This window comes from Cuculus canorus, chromosome 1, assembly GCF_017976375.1.
Source record: "Cuculus canorus isolate bCucCan1 chromosome 1, bCucCan1.pri, whole genome shotgun sequence".
Classification (NCBI taxonomy): domain Eukaryota; kingdom Metazoa; phylum Chordata; class Aves; order Cuculiformes; family Cuculidae; genus Cuculus; species Cuculus canorus.
Genome location: NC_071401.1, coordinates 30,708,420 through 30,727,232, shown reverse-complemented (window position 1 = coordinate 30,727,232; position 18,813 = coordinate 30,708,420). Strand labels below are relative to the sequence as shown.

Sequence of the window (18,813 nt, the reverse complement as noted above, 5' to 3'; positions counted from 1 at the left end):
TGGGGATGGGCTGATGAAGGGACTGACAGCTCTTTTGTCTTGGGGATGATGACCCCATGCCCCATGATGGTGGTTGAGTTGATGCAGCCTGAAAGTTGTGGTCTGAAGGACTGAAGACCATTCTCAGAATCATGTGCCACTGTGACTACAATCAAAATCTCCCCAGGATGAAGTTATTGAATGCAGCCATCACCACTGCATGAGAACAGTAAGCAACAGGCATTTTAGTGACAACGAAAATGCTTCCCAGAGTCAACATTGTTATTTCTGCTGTTCCCTAGAGGACTTGAGACATTTGTGTAGCTGAGGAGTCAGAAGGACCTCTCCTGATCACAGCCTCACATAGGAGCTAGTAAAAAGCAGCTTCTAACTTAGCAGCTTTTTCCCTATACACTCCCACTAGACTACTAAGTCCCCTAGCCAGCTTGGTTAGTGCTTCTCCAGCCAGAGAAGACTGTCATTGAGTCTTTTAACATGTAATTATGCTCTGAAAGGTCACTCTGTGAAAATGGTGCTGTGAAGCTCCACGTTTATTGACTCCCTTCCCTGGGCAATTATCTGTTTACATAAAATGAATACATGCTGTTCCTGGCTGCTTCCCAGCCCAATGGGCCTGAAAGACAAGCTTGTGTCATCTTTCCGCCAGGGCATTATCACCAAAACTAGAGTTTGCTCCAGAAAAACCTCCTGACCTGTATCCTAGGAATGTCTTTATCCTGTCACGTTTGCGTTTGAGCACATTGCAATAACCCTCCTTACCAACATCCCCCATTTCGTCTCATTTTCAGCTGCTGTTGAACTCCACCACTCCTCTTGTCCAAGTTAGATTCAGTACTAGTTTGTCTCACTGTCAACTTTCGCCTGCTGCAGAGCTTCTAACTTACTTTTGATGGTTCAGACCTGTCTTTAGAACTGGCTGTTGTGTTTGCTCAAAGACAATCAGGAGAGGAAAATGGAGTTTGTCATGTTAGACAGTACATCAGCCTTGTGGATGGCTGCAGTGTGTGAGGTTAATTTAGCTCCAGGCTGGGCAGCTGACCACCACGGACTAAGCGAGTGACTTTATCAGATTAAGTGGTAGGACTATTGTGTCAGGATGGCTTCTGATAACATCTTTAAATGATGGTAACATCTTTTGCTTGTGCTGGCGCAGCTGTAGTCAGATCATGGACCTCACAGTAGTGCAGTGTGAGCGTAAATGCTTTACAGATCTAGGGCTGGAAAGGATCATTCTTACCACCTTGTGGCTAAATGGTGCAGATGGGGTTTCTGCAGTTACACTGCACCTGGGGAGTATCATCAAGTTTGGAGAAGAGCTGCACTGTGCCTACATGTCTACACAGAAAAGCAGTCATGTAAATCACTGGGGAACGGAGAGCCCAAAGTGTGGCCCATTTGACCTGATAGCCATCGAGTCTGAATGGGAAGTGAAACCATCATTGCATGGGGAAATTTCATGGTCAGTCATGCTAGGGCTTTTGCTGAGGTTGCAACTTGAGGGAAGATGAGATCATTTTGCAGAACGAAATCCTCTATTTTTTTCCTCTGGATAGGATGACCTCTGAAGTTAAAGTTTATATTCAAAGACTTCTCAGTATTTATGTCAGTGCCGTTTGGATTTTCTCTTTATGTACAGTGATGGGCCCTTCATGACTGATACTGCTATGGTGCTTCTGTGCTGGCCTCGGTGGCCTGGACATTTGCATGGCCAGTCATTCCACTTGGCTTCTTCCAGGTTTCTAGCTGAGAGAAGAAGAGCAATCAGGAGGTATGGATGAGATCCAGCACAGACAGTATGATTAAATATTTGTCCTCAATATACTAAGGACACATCTCATGTAGAAATGTTTTTTCAGCATGACTTCGCAGTGTATACATAACCATCAGTCAACATACGTCTGTCCTGCACTATAGGGATGGTGGGTTTGCCATAACCCACAGCCTGGCTGTCAACATTAGCCAGTACACATGTTCACTGCTGGAGGGCCCAGGTTTAATCTCCGCCAGTTTTCAACATGGGAGTTATCATATGCAATCACTATACAACAGCAACAACAATATACAGGCTGTCAAGAATGCACCCAGTCTTCCTCAGGCCTGGGGCTGTCTCCATCTTCTGTCAATCCAGGAGAGAAACTGCATGGAGGATTACCCAGAGGAGACTGGATAAATCTCCTTGGCAGCTCTGAAGCTGGTCACACTATTCAGTGAATTTTTTCTGCAGTCTTGGTTAAGTATTTCTTTGTGAAAACTCTGGAAGTGACAGAGTAGGGGCTGTGATGTGCTGAAATTCAACCCTCTCCGCCTACTGGAAATCCTTTTCCAAGGACACATGTCACAAGAAACTGCTGCCCAGAGACAACTGCAATATATTTCTGCTTCACTCAAGACTCTCCTAGCTAATATTTTTTGTTAAGCATTTCTCTGAGTAATCAGTGTAGCCCTGAGACTGTCACTTTTCTGGATATCTTCTTCTATAACTCAATAAGGCAAAAGCACAGGCATCACCTGAAGCTCATTTTGAGTAATGATACCTTTCAGTATCAGCTGCTACTTTTAAAGATGTTATCAGCCCTGTTATCAGGCCTCCTTGCATTATTATTTCATGTTAGTATACAATACAATTTCATTTATATTACTGTAGTTCCCAGAGAGTTTCTGTGGACAGAACTCTCGTGTGGTGGGTGCAGTAACACCAAGCCACATTTTGTAGGCTGCTTTCATTGTCAGAATCCAGAGGGGAACCCATATCCTAAAACAGGAGCCATCTGATGGAGATATGAATCGGCCTAATGGTTCTATGCAAGATTCTATTTAAATTCTCAAAGCTAGAGGAGGATTGGTTTTGGCTGCTGTTGAACTGTATGTCTCTAAAACTGTTGTCATCTGGGGATGTCGTCCATCCGTTTGCCACAGCTTATTAGGAGAGACCCAAACTGATCCCTGCTGGTGTATCTATTTCTTCTGCTGTGAAAGGCAGAGGTAAAAATGTAGGGCTTGACTGCACCCCTTGCCTGTATACACACCAGTTAGCCTTGCAGAGCCTCAGTGGAGCCTCACTGTCTCATGCCCTAAAACCATCTCAATGTAAAAGTCAATATTAGTAGGTTTTTAGAGAACAGTCTTAAAGTTGTCAAAGGCTTCAAGCCAGTTGCCTGACAGCTGTTATCTTAAATAGTTGAAGCAGGAATTGCAACATGAAGACACTATGTTGTGTTTGTGACTCCGGATTAATGATGAACAGGTAGAAGATGTAGTGTGATCCACACAGTCTGCTGACCAGGCAGTCGGGTCTGAAAAGAAAGATCCTTTACAGACTTGTTTCATACATGACAGTATTTGCTTTACCTTTTAAAGTGGTTTCCCTTAGTAGAGAAAGGAAGTAAATCTGGGTTTCTCTAAAATTCAAGCCAATAGGACCTCAGTGGCAATGAAATGACTCTTACTGTTCAGATATCCAGTCTGTGGCAATAAGGAAAGTGCTTTTAAGATCACCTGAAAACTCTGCTCCAGATCTCACGTTTGTATTCAAATGAGTTTATTTCTTTGTCTAAAAGCTCTGATTTTTCAGCCTGCACCTCCTGCACCATTGAAGCATTTCATCACTGTTGCCATGAAAGTTCAAAGCCATTTATCTTCAATAAGGTTACTTGATGCAATTTCTAACAGCGAGAACCCCTCAGTCCTGGGGCTTTCTACAAGATTAAGTGATGTATTCAAATAGGCGATGTCTCAGGAGGATTTGCAATATCTGGAAGACATAAAGCTCATACTAGTCGAAGGACAGCAGACTTCTCAATGGTAGTCATCCTTCTCTTGAAGATGATAACTGCCTGCTAATCCTTCACATGCATGTTCGTGAAGGAACTGAAAGAGGGATAAAAAAGCTTTGTTTTAGGCTATTGCCTTTGTAGGGAGAGAAAGAATGAGCGATCATAGTCCTAGCCAAGGGTATGAGGTACAGGTTTAACAAGTATTTTCCTAACTTTTTGGGAGCTATGCAGGTGAAAGACAACAAAACTGTCAAGTGACATGGCTTGGAGGAACCACGGGTGGCTGAAGGTAGCTGTGTAGCAAACAAAAACAGAGGAGCTATGAGGCAGGATTGGGGCTGGGTGACTGCCCTCACTAGGCAGCGTTAGGGCCATATGCATGCAGACCTACAGCACCAAGGTCTGATCCTCTCATCTGTGCTTCTGCCAAGACAAGAGACCCTTTTGCCAAGTAAAAGGCATGTGTGTGAAGAGACATGTCTCTGTACAGAGCCTCACCTCCCCGCTGGTTGCTACCCTCAGGAGGTCTGATCATTTTACTGACAGCCCTCTCTGTGACCTCGCTCCAAGTGATTTCTGTTGAGTAATGTTTCTGTCCAAGGGTTGATCTTTGCCCTCAGTTGCATGTGTATGCCTAAGGAGCCTTGCGGGCACGGCCCTGTGCTACCCTGCTGTGAAGCCCTCATTTTCTGCAGGGTCATCTGTGCAGAAGATGAATCATCTTTTTGTGTGAATAGTTCAGGTGATGATACATGTGGCAATCTTTGTTTTCCACCCTTCACTCAGACTATGTAAATGTACAGAGTTATTTGGATTAAAAAAAAAAGGTTTAAAAACATATTCTTACACCTGAACAGTTCAGAAGCTGCAGCTCGTCCATGTGAGAAGGTGGTTCTGATTCAGGTGGAGCAGAAGGGCATCTCAGAGTCTGTTCTGACAGACTCCTTTCTCATCAAACGGTTTTTCAGGTGTGTTATGGGCTAGAAAAGCAGATAAATCACCTATATTACAGTACTGTCAATTGGGTTTTATTCTTCTGATGCCCAAAGAGAGAGCCATGCAGCAGTATCTGGCAATTTATTGTAAGCCATTCATTTTGTTATAAACCTTTCATTGTCCAGAATTTACCTTCCTCCCTTTCTTCAGCAGCTCACTGGCTTGTGTTCATAAAGGATAGTATGAAATGGAGGATATGATACCCAAGTCCAGTGGGAAAAGTACTATTACCCTACTTCTCAGCAAGCCCTCTGGCTGGCACTGGCACAACAAGATCCTTTGTCTTCTTCAAAATGGTGATGCTTCAGCTATTTTATAAGGAGTCATGGATATGTGATGTGAGCTTAATTCATAATGGGATTGAGCTGGAAGCACTAATGCTGTTTTACTGCAGATCTGACATTAACATTCACGGTGTCTGATGAATAGTGCAGAAGACCCAAAGTAGGTTTTCTAGTGAGTCTGGTAGCAATCCATCTGGCTCTGCCTGATGAAATTACTGTTGCAATTTACTAATCTAGGCACAAGAAAATCCATCCATGAACACAAATATGTAAAAACTCTATTAAAACAATCTAACATTTTGTCTATGTAAAAAAAAAATAAAATAAAATAGAAAGGGAACACTGCTCTCAGGTAGGCAGGAAAACAGAATTTTGCAACACCTGCATAGCAGTTTTACAATATCTCATTTTCTTCTACACCAAAGGAAGGGTACTTCCTTACTTCAAAGAGGTGTAAGGCTGTGTTCTTCACAATTTTAAAGGATTTGGAGTGATTGAGTATAATACATCATAGAGATGCAAAATATTCGAGCAAAGAATGAAAAGCCACAATTCCAATCCAAATTTAGGAAGACAAGCTATGACTGCCTTTGTACTGTAGATAAAGAGCTTTAAGAAGTGCTGTATTATGGGCACTGAAAGACTGCATGTAAACCGAATTTAACTGTTGATCCTACTTGCCAGTATTTTAGGATTTATGTCTCACCGTGTAGAATATTTGCTTCACCTTTGCTTTATGGCAGTGAAGGGTTGCTCATAGGCTTAGAATTATGACAAAATTCGAATATCTTCCTTGGTAGAAAATTCTTAAATATGTCCTTTGAGTTTTGTGTTGGGATGCTTATGAGGGCTGGACTTGGGCACCTGTATCTCTCCCCAGAATGTGTCCTCCTTTTCTGTATTGCGAGCATCACTGGGCAGATTTTCATCAGCACTCCAACATATGTGGATTTCTGAAGTCCCTGCTAGAGGCGGGGCTTTCCAGCTGTGGAGACAGCCAGGCAAAGAAGTTACTTGGTTGGCTGCAAAAAGCAACAAGAACGATTTAAGCAAAGGCACCCAAGAGGCAAAAGTGGGAGCAGGCAAGAGGCATCATGGGCTCTGCAAGGGAAAGGGTGAAACACAAGCTGAGAGCTTGAGAATCAGCTGTGAAGGGTGGCCACCATATGAGGGGGAGGACTGGGAAGAAAATGGAAAAGCTGAACTGTTGATGTGGTCATGAGAAAGCTCTGGGAGAAGGTCACGTGGGATATGAGGAAGTCCATGTGTTGGGGAGCTCACATTCCCACTGTGGCTCCTGCTCAAAAAAAAACCAAAAAAACCCCAGGATGCTGGCAAGGGATGGAGATGCCCATCCCAAAACTGTTGCTGTCACACTCCTCCTGCCAGAAATACTCTGGTCCTTTGGTAAGGGGCACACCCCAAAATATCGGAGGCATATAGTTTATTTCAGTAGATATTTCAAGAAGAAAAGGGGCCAAGTAGCAAGAAGTAAATAGTCTGGACCAAGTGAATACTTGAGGGAGATTCCTCTCCCTAGAACTGGTTGTGACCAGGCAACAAAAGCAGCATTATATCACAGTGTAGATAGAACTTGAGAAGTTTAAGCTAGATTAACTGGGTTTTTTATGAGGGTTTTATTGCTTTTGCCTTGTTTTAATTCAGCAGCAGAGTATTTGCCAGAGGAGCAAACTGGCAGAGAAGCCAGTTTCAGTCCACAAAAATGCCAATGATTTATTTATTGCCATCATTTAGGGAAAGGGCAGCAGTTGCTGGTTCTGAATATTTAACATCGCAGGGAAAAAGCAAGTCACGCTGAAGCCTGTGTGTTCCAGTGAAGCACTGCAAACCAGGACACCCTTCTGGCCCCCTAAATTCAGAGATGGGAGAGCCGTGAAGATATTCTCCAGAAGACTCTTACAGAGACAGACTTCTTCAGATCTCGGCTTGTGTAGTCACAAGCAGCCTACTGAAGATACCATAAGTCCTCTCTGAGCAGTGACCTGCTCTGAAATCCCAGGTAAGGAGGAGAGGTGTCTCTGCAACTCAGAAGGAATTACCTGCATAGCTTTCACCTCAGGAAAACTGCAATTTGTTTTACTTCACACATCATTTATAATAATTCCCAGGAGAGCAGCAAGTGGGAGAGATTAGCATTGGTGTTATTGCCTACACAAAGTTAGCTACAGTGAGATACCTTTTTGAAGGACCGTTCTTAGCTTGCTTCCCCCTTTTCCTTGGTTTTCCCAAGAACTCAAGCAATGAGCCTCAGTCACTCTAGCTACGAAATGACCCGACCCACCAGCTGTTTCTTGAAGAAGAATTTGGGAGCCGCCAGTCCACAGCCACGCACAGACAGAAGGAAATACAGGAAATTTTCCATGCTTTTCACATGTCACACACATTATAGAGCCCCCTTCCTTCAACGTATCACCTACTGTGGTGGGATTTCACTGCTGTTATTGGCTGTGAAGGAAACATAGCTGACTGAAGGTGGAACCAAGTGTAAGGAGGTAGCCAGCACCTGCTTCTAACTTTCCCCAAGGAGCCATTCAAAGGAGAAGCCGATAGAGAAGCCCTTGTCTTCTTGTGACCATGACCATCTGTGAAACACCCTTGACAGAAGAAAGGGACCATCATCACCCCTGGAGCGTATGGAAGACAAAAAATAAGGCTATTTTTATAGCAGAGTATTTAAAATCTCATAGTCAATTTACAAACAGATATTCTGGCTGCATTGTTTTAAATCAATATTTAGCAGCACACGATGTGGACCTAAGGGGCACAGAATTCAATAGCAAGAAAATAGGCAACTTAGAACGGTCCTGATACTTTATTTTCTGAAAATCTGTTTTTGAATACTTGAAGAAATAGCAATTAAAATGGTGAATGTCCCAATGGCTGGTAATGGCTATATACATCCTGGAGCCAGGCCACCTAGCAAGCATCTCACTGCCCACCATGATACAAGAATGAAATTTAACCATGCCCACAATGATCATCTCTGATTTAACGTAGGATGAGGCTTCCCAGGCCCTGGCTCAGCAGAGGTGGTGACTTTTTCTTTGAAACTTTCATTGTCTGGGTGATGAAGGTTGCTTCCTTAGGAGCTCTGAAAAACTGCAAGCTCCTCAGGGCTTGGTTGTGACCACAGTGTAAGTGTTAAATCACTGTTGCTAGTGTGGAAATTTGGATGTTCTTGTCCCTCAGTGGAATACTTTACCTTTTATAAGGCACAGGGACCTCCTCAATACCAGGTGAACAGGCAGGCAACGAAGGAAACACATTTGCATAGCACGCTCAGACCAAAGGTTTCTATGAGTCACACTGGGTGCACTTTCCAGGAGAAACTGTTGTTTCCAGTGTTGCTGGAGTGTTACAATAAATTGATTAGCCTCTTTAAAATTTCTCATAAAATTGTATTAACAAAATGGTAGATACATTACACAGAGACCGTAACCACAGGATGTTTACATAATGCCCACTGTGGACGAGTACTAAATACACAAAAGACCTGAGACCCCCCCGAGAAGTCCACAAGTTCTGGTTCTCACAAGGCAGCTAGAGCACCGTTGTTGTTCCTCCTCTTCCCCTCACATTTCGGCTTCTGCGCTGTGAACTTTGCTGGTGGTTATTGCAATTCCTATAGCTAGGCTTCCGTTGTCAGAAAACAGCTGAGCCAGGGAAGTGTTCAGCACAAGGCAGTCCCCGTCTGAAATGACAGAGTCAACACACTCCAGTACAGACCTGGGCGTTGCCTCCCACTTGAGGCGCCTCTGGTTCCTGTTGAGCTCGAGCCGGTAGGTAAAGTTGTCGGCTTGGGTCGGTGTGCCGATCAGCATCATCGTAGCAAAGAACTGGGGGTGACCTTCATACTTCTCCTGCTTCCTGAGGACCAGCAAAAACTGGTGGCCAAGGCAAGAGTGCATGATGATCCAGTCCGTGGGTGCTGGCAGGTGCATGTCCGTGGCCAGGAAGACAATCTCTGCCCCCTGAAGGATGTTGATGCAGTGGGTCTGCCTCAGGTGGGACACCACCACTTCCAGGTGCCCTTCCCATGGGCAGGAGTAGAGTGGGCATGTGCAGGGAACCAGCTGGGGGTCATGTACTGCTTCGTGGTGATGGCAGGGAGGAAAGACACCTTGCTCAGCTGAAGTCTGTGCAGCTGCACAGTGGGTCGGTGCATACTACAAGAAGAGAGAAATTACACATGATAGCAGATGGACCAGGAACCAGTACAGATAAATCTTTGTTCTCCAGAAGAAGAGAAAAACCATCCAAACCATGACAAGTCACTTCAAGTGAAAGTGATGTATGTGCTTAAAGAGAAATTTCATTAGTTTTCGGGAGGAAATCTGATTAAAAAGAAAAAAAAGCCCAACAAAACAAGGACAGCATGGGGCATTTTATACAGTTATGGCTCCTGCAGCTCAGAACAAGGAAATGAAATATGTATGGCTTTATGATTCTTTAATGAAACACACTGGCAAATACAAGCATTTCTCCTGAAACAATATGCTTTATAACACCCATAATTTGTGAAATAAAATTCTGTTTTTATTGTATACGATGCCTTTTTTTTTCTTTTTGTCAATGTATTTGTGCTTAATTGATGCACTTACCTCCATAAATCTTAAATGGCTCTCAAAGGCAGGTGGATGGCAAATTATGGGCATTTTTATACTAAAGTAAATTTTGATTAAGGTAGGGCAGCTACCTGAAAAGGCAGCAACCCTTGCAGAATAATTCCACATGAGGACTAGGAAGCAAACTGCTCTACCTCTATCAAGTGGATATTGATCAAGAGAAGTAAGTCTTATTCAACCGAAAGTGTATCCACATGTGATGTTATTATTCAAGAGTAATGGCACTCCACAATAGCTCTGTGCATAGACGAACAGGTATAGGCATGCCAGTCATGATTCATCCTACCCAATTTTAAGCATTTATTTCAGCCACCTGAGATGGAAACCTGGTTACCTCGGACTGCCTCTGCAGTCAATAGAAGGAGGCAGCTCGTCACAATGGAGGACTCAGATATTAAATTGACTAATTCACAGCCTAAAGGTGGCACTGGCTGCCACCGGAGTGACTAAGGCTCATATCCAATCTGTTTCAGTTGTACCTGAATCGTAGATACTTATATGTAGGAGGAAAACGTCTCCCTCTGAACTCCTTTTAAGATGCTTATAAGGTGTATAAGATTTAAGAGTACGTATATATACATTTTGGTTTAACATATGTTTTTTGAAGATTCGTGTAATTCCTCAGATACTGCCCCACATCTGCTCATCTGCTCCCTGGAGGCTGCCCAGGGAGGTGGTCGAGTTGCCTTCCCTGGAGGTGTTTAAGGAACGGGTTGATGAAGTGCTTGGGGACATGGTTTAAGGGAGAGTTAGGAAAGGTTGGACTTGATGATCCAGTGGGTCCTTTCCAACCTGGTGATTCTATGATCCTATGATTTTGACATATGTAGCCAAAATTGCAGGAATAACAGTATGATTCTAAGATCTAATAGTTGTCCTCCTCTATGCCACATCCAAGTCATAGCAGATTTGAGCTTTATTAATCTAATTTTGAGCACAGATTTGATTTAACCAGGGGCAAGCTACAATGGGTGCCAGATATATTGCAAGTGGTGCGTTGTCCCATCTCTCCCTGGATATGATGAGGGCTCTCATTACAGCCCTGATGTGACAGTAAGCATTCTTATTGCATACAGCCTTTTGCACAGGACTTGCACTTTCGCTTTCCAGGATGTTTTGGAAGGCAATCTCTTGGATCCACTGTCCCAACTCTCAGATGACCAAGGCTTCCTTATCAACCAGGATGAAACAGTTTTGGATCCCTGTTCAGGATTTCCAAGGGATGTGATGGACAAAGCAGGTTTGTGATTGCTGCTGCTTCTGTTGCTTTTCCCTCTGACATTTGCTATGAAGAATAATAAGTCCTATTATTGAACCTTGCAGCTTTCCTGGGGAGAATTATGACTTCAATAGTACTGTTCTACTTTTTCCTTACTCTTTTTTATTTGTTTTGTATAAAATCCCAGAATATAAACTTTCCAATGAGATAATGAATTGAGGTCAGATAAATGGCTATCATTCTCTGGGAAATAAAACAGGTCATTATAAACTAATCAAGGATTGTTGCTTTAGCTGTCTGCTTATTATGGTGGTTTTGCTGGAGAGGACTGGTTCACACTTAATTCTACATTAATTTTTGCATCCCATTAAGATGAAAGTTATGGTTAATTTAAACTCTTTTGGTGAAGGAGGCGACTGCGATGGCAGATCATAAAAACCTTTTAAAAAATCCCTGAAATGCTAATTGCCTCATAAAATGAATTCTAATTCCCCAATCTAATACAGTGGGTGTGAGCAATTACTTTCTCTCACCAAACTGTTAATGCAACATTAGTGATTATACTAATTAAAAGTAATGAACTCATACTCACATGCTGATAAACCTCTCAACCACTCGACAAGTTCCAGCCTTCTATCAGTTTTATTTAACTCCTCTTTAGAAAAATGAATCTTAAATTAACCTCTTGAATAACGTTTAAAATTAGGTTTTGAAATGTGAAGCTTTATAGACTGTGTATAATTCCTCTCCAAAGATTACCAGAGTCAGAGAAACCATTTCCACCGAGGATGTAATTGAATTTAGAAATGCATTCTCCTAATTTGATAAGCATGGAGAACAATGGTAGCTCATCCATCTAAACTATAACCAAGGTAAGAAAATACAAGTATCTCCAAAGATGACTTTATAATAAGCATGCTTCTATGGCTTAGAAAGTGGAAAAAATAAATTACGATAAGCAATTTATTCACTGTATCTTTCATCCATATGTGATTTTTTGTGTGTGTACAATAATTGAGAATCTTCTTTCACATCTCACATTTTTAAAATGTTTCCATGAATCACTTCAGCAAAGGATTTTTGTTCTGACTTTGTTCTGTTCAGGTTTATTGAAAATTCTGGAAATCCAGCACAAACCACATGATCTATTTTTGTTCTCTGACTAGGTGAGAATCATCTTCAAAATCTGGTTTCTGAATTACTCAACATTTCTGTTTCTAGATTCTAAATTTTGTAATATTCTGAAAGAAAAGTTTTAAAATTCCCTGTCTCTGTGAAAAAGAAGCCTCACAGAAAACTATTATTTCACTTCTACTTTTGAGATTCAAGTATAACTGTTGGGGTGCCTATGTCCTTGTTCGTCTTTAAAAGATCCATGAATCAAATCTCTAAAATTGAAATGCAAGCCAGGCATGAAATGGTCACCTTGAGTGTATTTAAATGCTTAAATAAATATTTATGAACAATTTTCCCTGTGTTTAACTGACTCCAATATTTACTTTCCATTATTTATTGTCCAATTACCTAATAGAGTTAAGTCTATTATATTCTCGTATCAGTTCAGTACTATTCCCAATTATCTTTTAGCCTGTTGGCCAATTTCAGTCAAATTTAACTGCTTAATAGAAGTCCCAAAGGCTTTAATTTTCAAATAGTTTTGTGAGAAGAGTCAGCAAGGTACAGAAGTATGACCCTTTTGTGTCTCCAGGGAGGAACAGCTTGCCACGTGGGTGATATTACATTGTCGGATAGGAGAGAAGATAAACAAATGCAGTTTGATCCCAAATGTATAATGGACACTGAGAACTCACATGACATAATGTCTTTATGAACAGGAAAAAAGGCTCCAGCCAGAGTGTTCCTCATTAGATGCGAGATAATCCCACCACGAGACACCAAACTGCAGGATACCGGGCTCTGCTGCTCACAGAAAGATTTATTTTTAATGATGCAGCTTATTACAGTGTAATTCTCTTTGAGAAAAAGTCACTTGGCAAAGAGCAATTAATAAACACACAGTGGTTTTCGTATAGGGGCAGACAAAAAACCAGTTACATTTGGACCTAGGACACAGGGCTTCTGGGTCCTGCCCCCACCTTTCTAAAGACTTTCTGCTAAAAATCTAATAAACCACTCCAGGTGTGACTCATCTGTTCCAATTTCGATGTCTGAGGAGTAGGTGGCTAACTCTGAAGAACATCAGCTCCTTTTACAGCCCATGCGGAGCCCTGGAGCGCAATACACTTAATCTCAAGACATGCCAAAGGAACATCCCCAGAGACACTGCTCCCTACATGCAGCCAGGACCAAGCCCATCCTCAAGGCAGACCCACTGAGTCTTTACTGGTTTCTAGTCAAGGAGCAGAAGGGTACCCCTATTTCGGTCAGGAGAGAATTGTGCTACTATAGGCTTCTCCTGTTGCACTGGAGACAACACAGTCCACAAAGAGAGAAATGGATGCAGATTCACATGTGTGTAAATCCATGGCTTCCAACCACCAATACACCTCCAGTTACCTAGAGAAGGTTGAAGGGTAGATCCAAGAAGTAGAGATCTCCAATATCTTCAAGAGATAGAGAAGAGGCGAGAATATCGCTCACCCACCCTGGAATGAGGGCTTTGGTACTACTCCTCACGCTCTGGGGTACCTTTTGTATTTTACCTGGCAAAGACTTTGGGTCAGCTACAGTAGAAGTAGTGGAAACAGAGACAGTAACCCACATTGCTCCTCTGCTGGCTGAGCTCCTGGCCCTGTGGTGTGCAGGCAACTTCCCAAGGAGTGAGGACAAGGTCTGATTTGCTGCCCAGTCAGTAAGGGTTTCTGACGGCAAAGCAGATGCTACAAATAATCACTCCTTTCCAAATACTTCACGACTATGAAACTGCATTTTATCCAGTGGGATTTTATCCAGAAGGGCTGTCTGTGCTCACACCCCTTGTTATAAACCCACCATGTGCTAACGGTGACTTCTGCTGCTGTTGACCCCACTCCAAGATTTATTTTCCTACCATGTATAGCTCTAATGCATTGTTTGGGATAACACTTGATTCAGGCTGACTTTAAAATATGTATTACAATATATATGCATTTACACAGACACAGATGTATTCATATATAGACTCATAGCACTTGCTGGTCTGTTCAAAACGTTTCTGAATAGGGAAAAAACACGGGGGAAAAACATTTTTTTTCCAGCTTAAAACATTCCAAATCTTTTTAATTTTAAATAGTTCTCATGGGTGGGACTTGGAGGATGGAAGCCCAAGAGTTTCGACTGTGAGCTTATTTTTGCTGTCCTTGTGAAAAGAGTCCCAAATTTTAGAATGCTTTTATTTTTTTTTTCCTTGAAAACTGTCTCTAGGAGTTCATTTTATCATGCTTTTTTTCTTCTATGAGGTTCATTGCTGCGGCTGTGCATCACAGGCATCTGCTAGCTGATACCTATTCTGTTGAGGTACAGTACAATGGCAGTATTGTTTCCCAGTTTAGGGTCAAGGAATTCAGAGAGATTAATGATCAAAATGCATTGACGCTTTGTTGCCAGGCTTGTATCACGCAACAGCTTTTCATTGTAGAACTGCTTCATAGAACACTTGCTATTTTCAAAATCCAGCCTCCATTACCTCAGATGTAGCTACAAGTGATCAAACTATAAACCAATCAGGTCTAAAGCCTTAGGTTGAGCAACTCGGGAGCAGAGATTGTCTGATTAGAAGTTATCTATGAACACCTTGCTCTAAAAGACCATCCAGTATCACAGCGCTTTCTAGGCAGAGGCATGGATGGATTCCAGATCTCCAGGGCAATGTAGTCTTCCCCTCAGCTACAAGAACTCCTTGCTAACCAGCCATCACTTATGGCATCTCCTCCGTCACGTGATAAGGGACAATGAGGGATGCAGTCAACCTGTAGGTAGTTGAGCAACCTGGAAATGTGCCATGAGAACTTGGTGAATTTTTGGCTTTAACCTAAAGATTTCTGCAGGCAAGGAGGGACCCAGGCCTGCAGCTTTGGGTGGTTCTGAGTGAGAGCTCCATGGCAACTTTCTGTTGGAACATGGATCTCTGTTGGAACAAATTGGCTTTTTTTTCCTTGCCAGTGAAATGTGCCACTTATTCGATTTCCTTACTGTCTTCCTCCTCTTCCCCAGCTTCTCAGGGTCTGATTGCTTCTTCTCATCTGTATGGAAACTGCCTCCAATAATTTTCTAATTCTCAGCTTCTTTCTGCCTCATAAAAGCTTTGCCACCCACCAGCATCTACCTCCACATTACTTACACCCACCACACAGTGATAGATGCTCAAAAGAACTATAAAGGTGACATGAAGGAACTAGCAAGTCTTTTAATCCTGGTCTTCATTTAATTTCTCTTCTGCTATTTTTTGGTATGCTAATGAGATTTTGTAAATCTCTTAGATGAAAGAAAAGAGAAGGAAGTTAAAAACCTCCCTCAACCTATTTTGTTACAAGCTATGCTTCCATATCTGAAATTAAGAAGTCCAAGACAGGGTTTATGTTTGGGACTTATTTAAAATTTTAATTACACAACATCCTATTCATTATGAATGCATCAGTTGAATTTCTTAAGTATTGAATATTAGTTGCAGCTTCGGCAGTGGAAGGATTTGTTTTCCCTACTATCACATGGCAGCAAGAGGACAATTTCAAGCTTATTTTGCTAATCTCACTTCGCAACATAATCAGGCGTGACTCGGTGACATAGTGCACGAGATGTGTTAATGGCTGTCCTCACGCTAATTACACACATCTGAGTGTGCAGAGAAAATGCTGCTTTAGTACAAGTCCACACTGTAGCACCACACATCTCTGTATCAGATAACCCTGAATTTTAGATGAAGCCACATAGTTTTAGAGGTATTTTGGAAAAAAAGAAATTTGTTTTTGTGGTAGATGTAGCAAAAATATGTTATAGCATCTTGAATGTCTCCCAGATGGAAAGAAAGACATTATTTTCAAATTAAAATTTGCTTGCTTTTTGAAAATCAGGGTTTTCTACATAAACTGTCACGCAGTTTTGAAATGCAAGCAAAAAATGTCAAGAAACTTGACAATCTTCAATATACTGAAAAAAATGTAATTATAATGAAATATAAACAGGAACCTTACTGAAGCATTTCAGTCTTATGAGTGCTTTCTGAGAGAGATCTAAGCGTTGACACCAGCACGATGGAGAAAGACCATGCTCTCCAGCTGTACTGCTTTAAAACAAAATGTGGCGAACCATTCCTAGCCCAGGTGGGAGGACACAAAAACTTCCATGTTTCAGGCTAAAGGGAGATGTATCACCTCATTGACCTTCAGCCAAAGCTGCAAATCAGCCACAGACGCCCAGACAATGATCTCAGTCTAGCTGCTGTGTTTTCTGTACCTTACTTTGTGGCTCACCTGACATCTCTTCTTGTGCGTGCTCTGAGGAATAAAATACGTTGAGTAGATACAAGCAAAACCATGCACATGGGCAATTCCTGTGGAGCATCTGACACAGCTATTTGTTAGCCAAAAGAAGTGAAAAACATGGAGGTGAAAGTGATGAAATGGAAGTATCTGGATCTGTGGAGGAATGGTAGGTTGGCAAGTTGATCTACATCACCTGCTCTGGGGTAATTGACCTGTGCCTGCCACAAGGGCTTCACCAAGGATTAATCTTAGCTTTCAGATCTGTAGCAACAGGAAAATGACATCCTGGTTTTGAGTAAAGATGATACGAGACCATGACTGTGGGAATACATAGGACCAGACATGCTCATAGTGTCTGAACCTTGCTCAGTGCAGGGTTACCCTACACTCATGCTCACTACCCTCACCCACATTGCTTTTCTGCTTTCTGTTACTTGGGCTTGGGACCCCCTAAGAGAAACACTGTCTTCCTAGAAAATTTTGAGGACTTTTAAAACAAGGGGAGTAACAGAAGACAATGAACTGCTCCTATTTCCTCAAAGGGAAGCCTATGAGGGTGCTCTTGCCAGTACCATTTAAGCCCTTTGCAGAGACAGTGAAGCAAGGAGCTGAACTGAGGTTGTTTAGGTCGTGGGAGCTGATGTCCCCACTGTGACTGTGGAGGAAGAGGAGACAGATTTCGCCTTCACCATGGGGAGATTTCCTGAAGTGCAGATGGCTACTGGGGACAAATTCAGACCTCAGATCCTCATTTATGGCTACCATTAGCAACAGAGGTGGAAAAGGTGGGCAGCTGCACATCAGAAACATGGGCTTCCTCCTCTGCCAGTAGTTTAGAGATAATCTGATCTCTTCCCTCTCCATTTTGATTCTGGGTGACCCTGAATCTCCTCCTGGCAGACTGCCCAGCTTTGCAGAGGGGCTGTAGCCACTATTGATATAGAAGAAGCCAGGCCAGAGAGTCAGACGTGCCCTCAGGACCTGATTCGCTACTTAAATTCCCTTGCATTTTTGGGCTGGGCAGAATATAGTGACAACAAACAGTACTACAGAGTGTTTGATGTCACATTGCAACTACCGAGGAACCGGTGCATCTAGAATTTTTCCTTGTCCCTGCATTAGAAGATTTTATACCTTGTTTAACCGAGAGTGATGCCCCTAAACTCTACCCCCTTTGACCACACAAGGAAGTATTAGAAGCCAAGGCACACGCTGTCTTGCTCCATAAGGGCAGTGTGTAACCACTGTTTATCTCCAGATTGCTCATGAGGCAATGCTGGTTGTGTGGCTCTGGGTGATGTAGTGAATGCACTGCATATGCAAAAAAGAGATAATCCAGAATGTAGGATTATCTGAAGTTTCGCTTCATCCTTTATCCACATTGTATTTTGTACGAAGCCTATTAACAAAGGTCAAAACCATTATAGGCTTGAATTAAAAACAAAGCTATAAAGTAGTTCCAGCCTGCATCTGTTCTGTCTGATAGGGGAGGCAGAGTTCACAAGAGTCCTATATCTGACCTGTTGATTTTGTGTTTTACATTCACACCGAGGAATAAATTAATATGGAGAAGAAAAAGAAAAGGAGAAATTATTGCCCACTGTGCTTATCAACTTTCCAGTTCAGACTAGCTCTAATAACTCATCATCCAATATTCATTTCCAGGTTACTACAGTAACAGCATGTCTCCAAGAGGAGCAGATTTGCTGGTGTAATCTGAGATGATTAGAGCAAATCCGCCCCGAGACAATTGAAATGCTTCCCTTGCATCCTCCAGCAACCTCCAGCTATCACAATTACATGACATCTAAATTTACTAACTACTTTTTCAGGAATGCACTCTGGGAATGCCAGTGGATGCCACAAACATAACTGGTTTGCTGGAAGGAGAGAAGGAATGAGGTAGTGGTTGTTGAGCAAGGCCACAGCCTCTCTTCCTGGGATCCATGTCTCCAACCCCATCCACACACACTTCCTGAAGAAGGACGTGCTTTACAGTCCTATGTCAGACCATTGCTCCTGCAACTGGCACAGGACAATAAGCAACTAACCTAAGCCAGGTGGGTCACAGCTGAGTTCAGACCCTGGACTGGGGCCACATAGGTGGAGCAGAGAGGGAACACAGGACACCCAACGCTACTAGAACTGGCTCCCTGTCCTGTCTCAGAAGCTGTGCCCATGCCTACGTCTCTGTAACAATCACTGAGCAATGTATCTGCTCTAAGATTCTCCTCATCTTTTGTTAGAGCTTCCTCCTGAGAACTGTGTCTGGTGGAATGCAGGAGCGACTTAAAATCAAGTTTACCTCCCTCTTGTTGTGGCACTGCTGGTACAGGCCATGGGCATTTCAAACTCACCCACAACGGCCTGGTGTGGTGGAGATCATACTTAGGTTGCAGAAGCATTATGAAAGGGAGAGGGGAAAACAATTTTTTCTCAGCTCAATAACTCTCCTTTCTGCTACATGTCCCTGCT

At 42.6% G+C, this 18,813-nt stretch overlaps 1 protein-coding gene across 1 annotated transcript in view; it reads right to left on the bottom strand.

The window, feature by feature from the left end:
• Positions 1 to 7,693: 7,693 nt before the first annotated feature.
• SIAH3 (siah E3 ubiquitin protein ligase family member 3) overlaps positions 7,694 to 18,813 on the bottom strand; it is a 46,525-nt gene continuing 35,405 nt past the window's right edge. Inside the window, exon 2 of the mRNA XM_009557762.2 lies at positions 7,694 to 9,240. Within this exon, the coding sequence (XP_009556057.1) occupies positions 8,647 to 9,240 (594 nt within the window). The 3' untranslated portion in view covers positions 7,694 to 8,646. The remainder of the gene's footprint in view (positions 9,241 to 18,813) is intronic.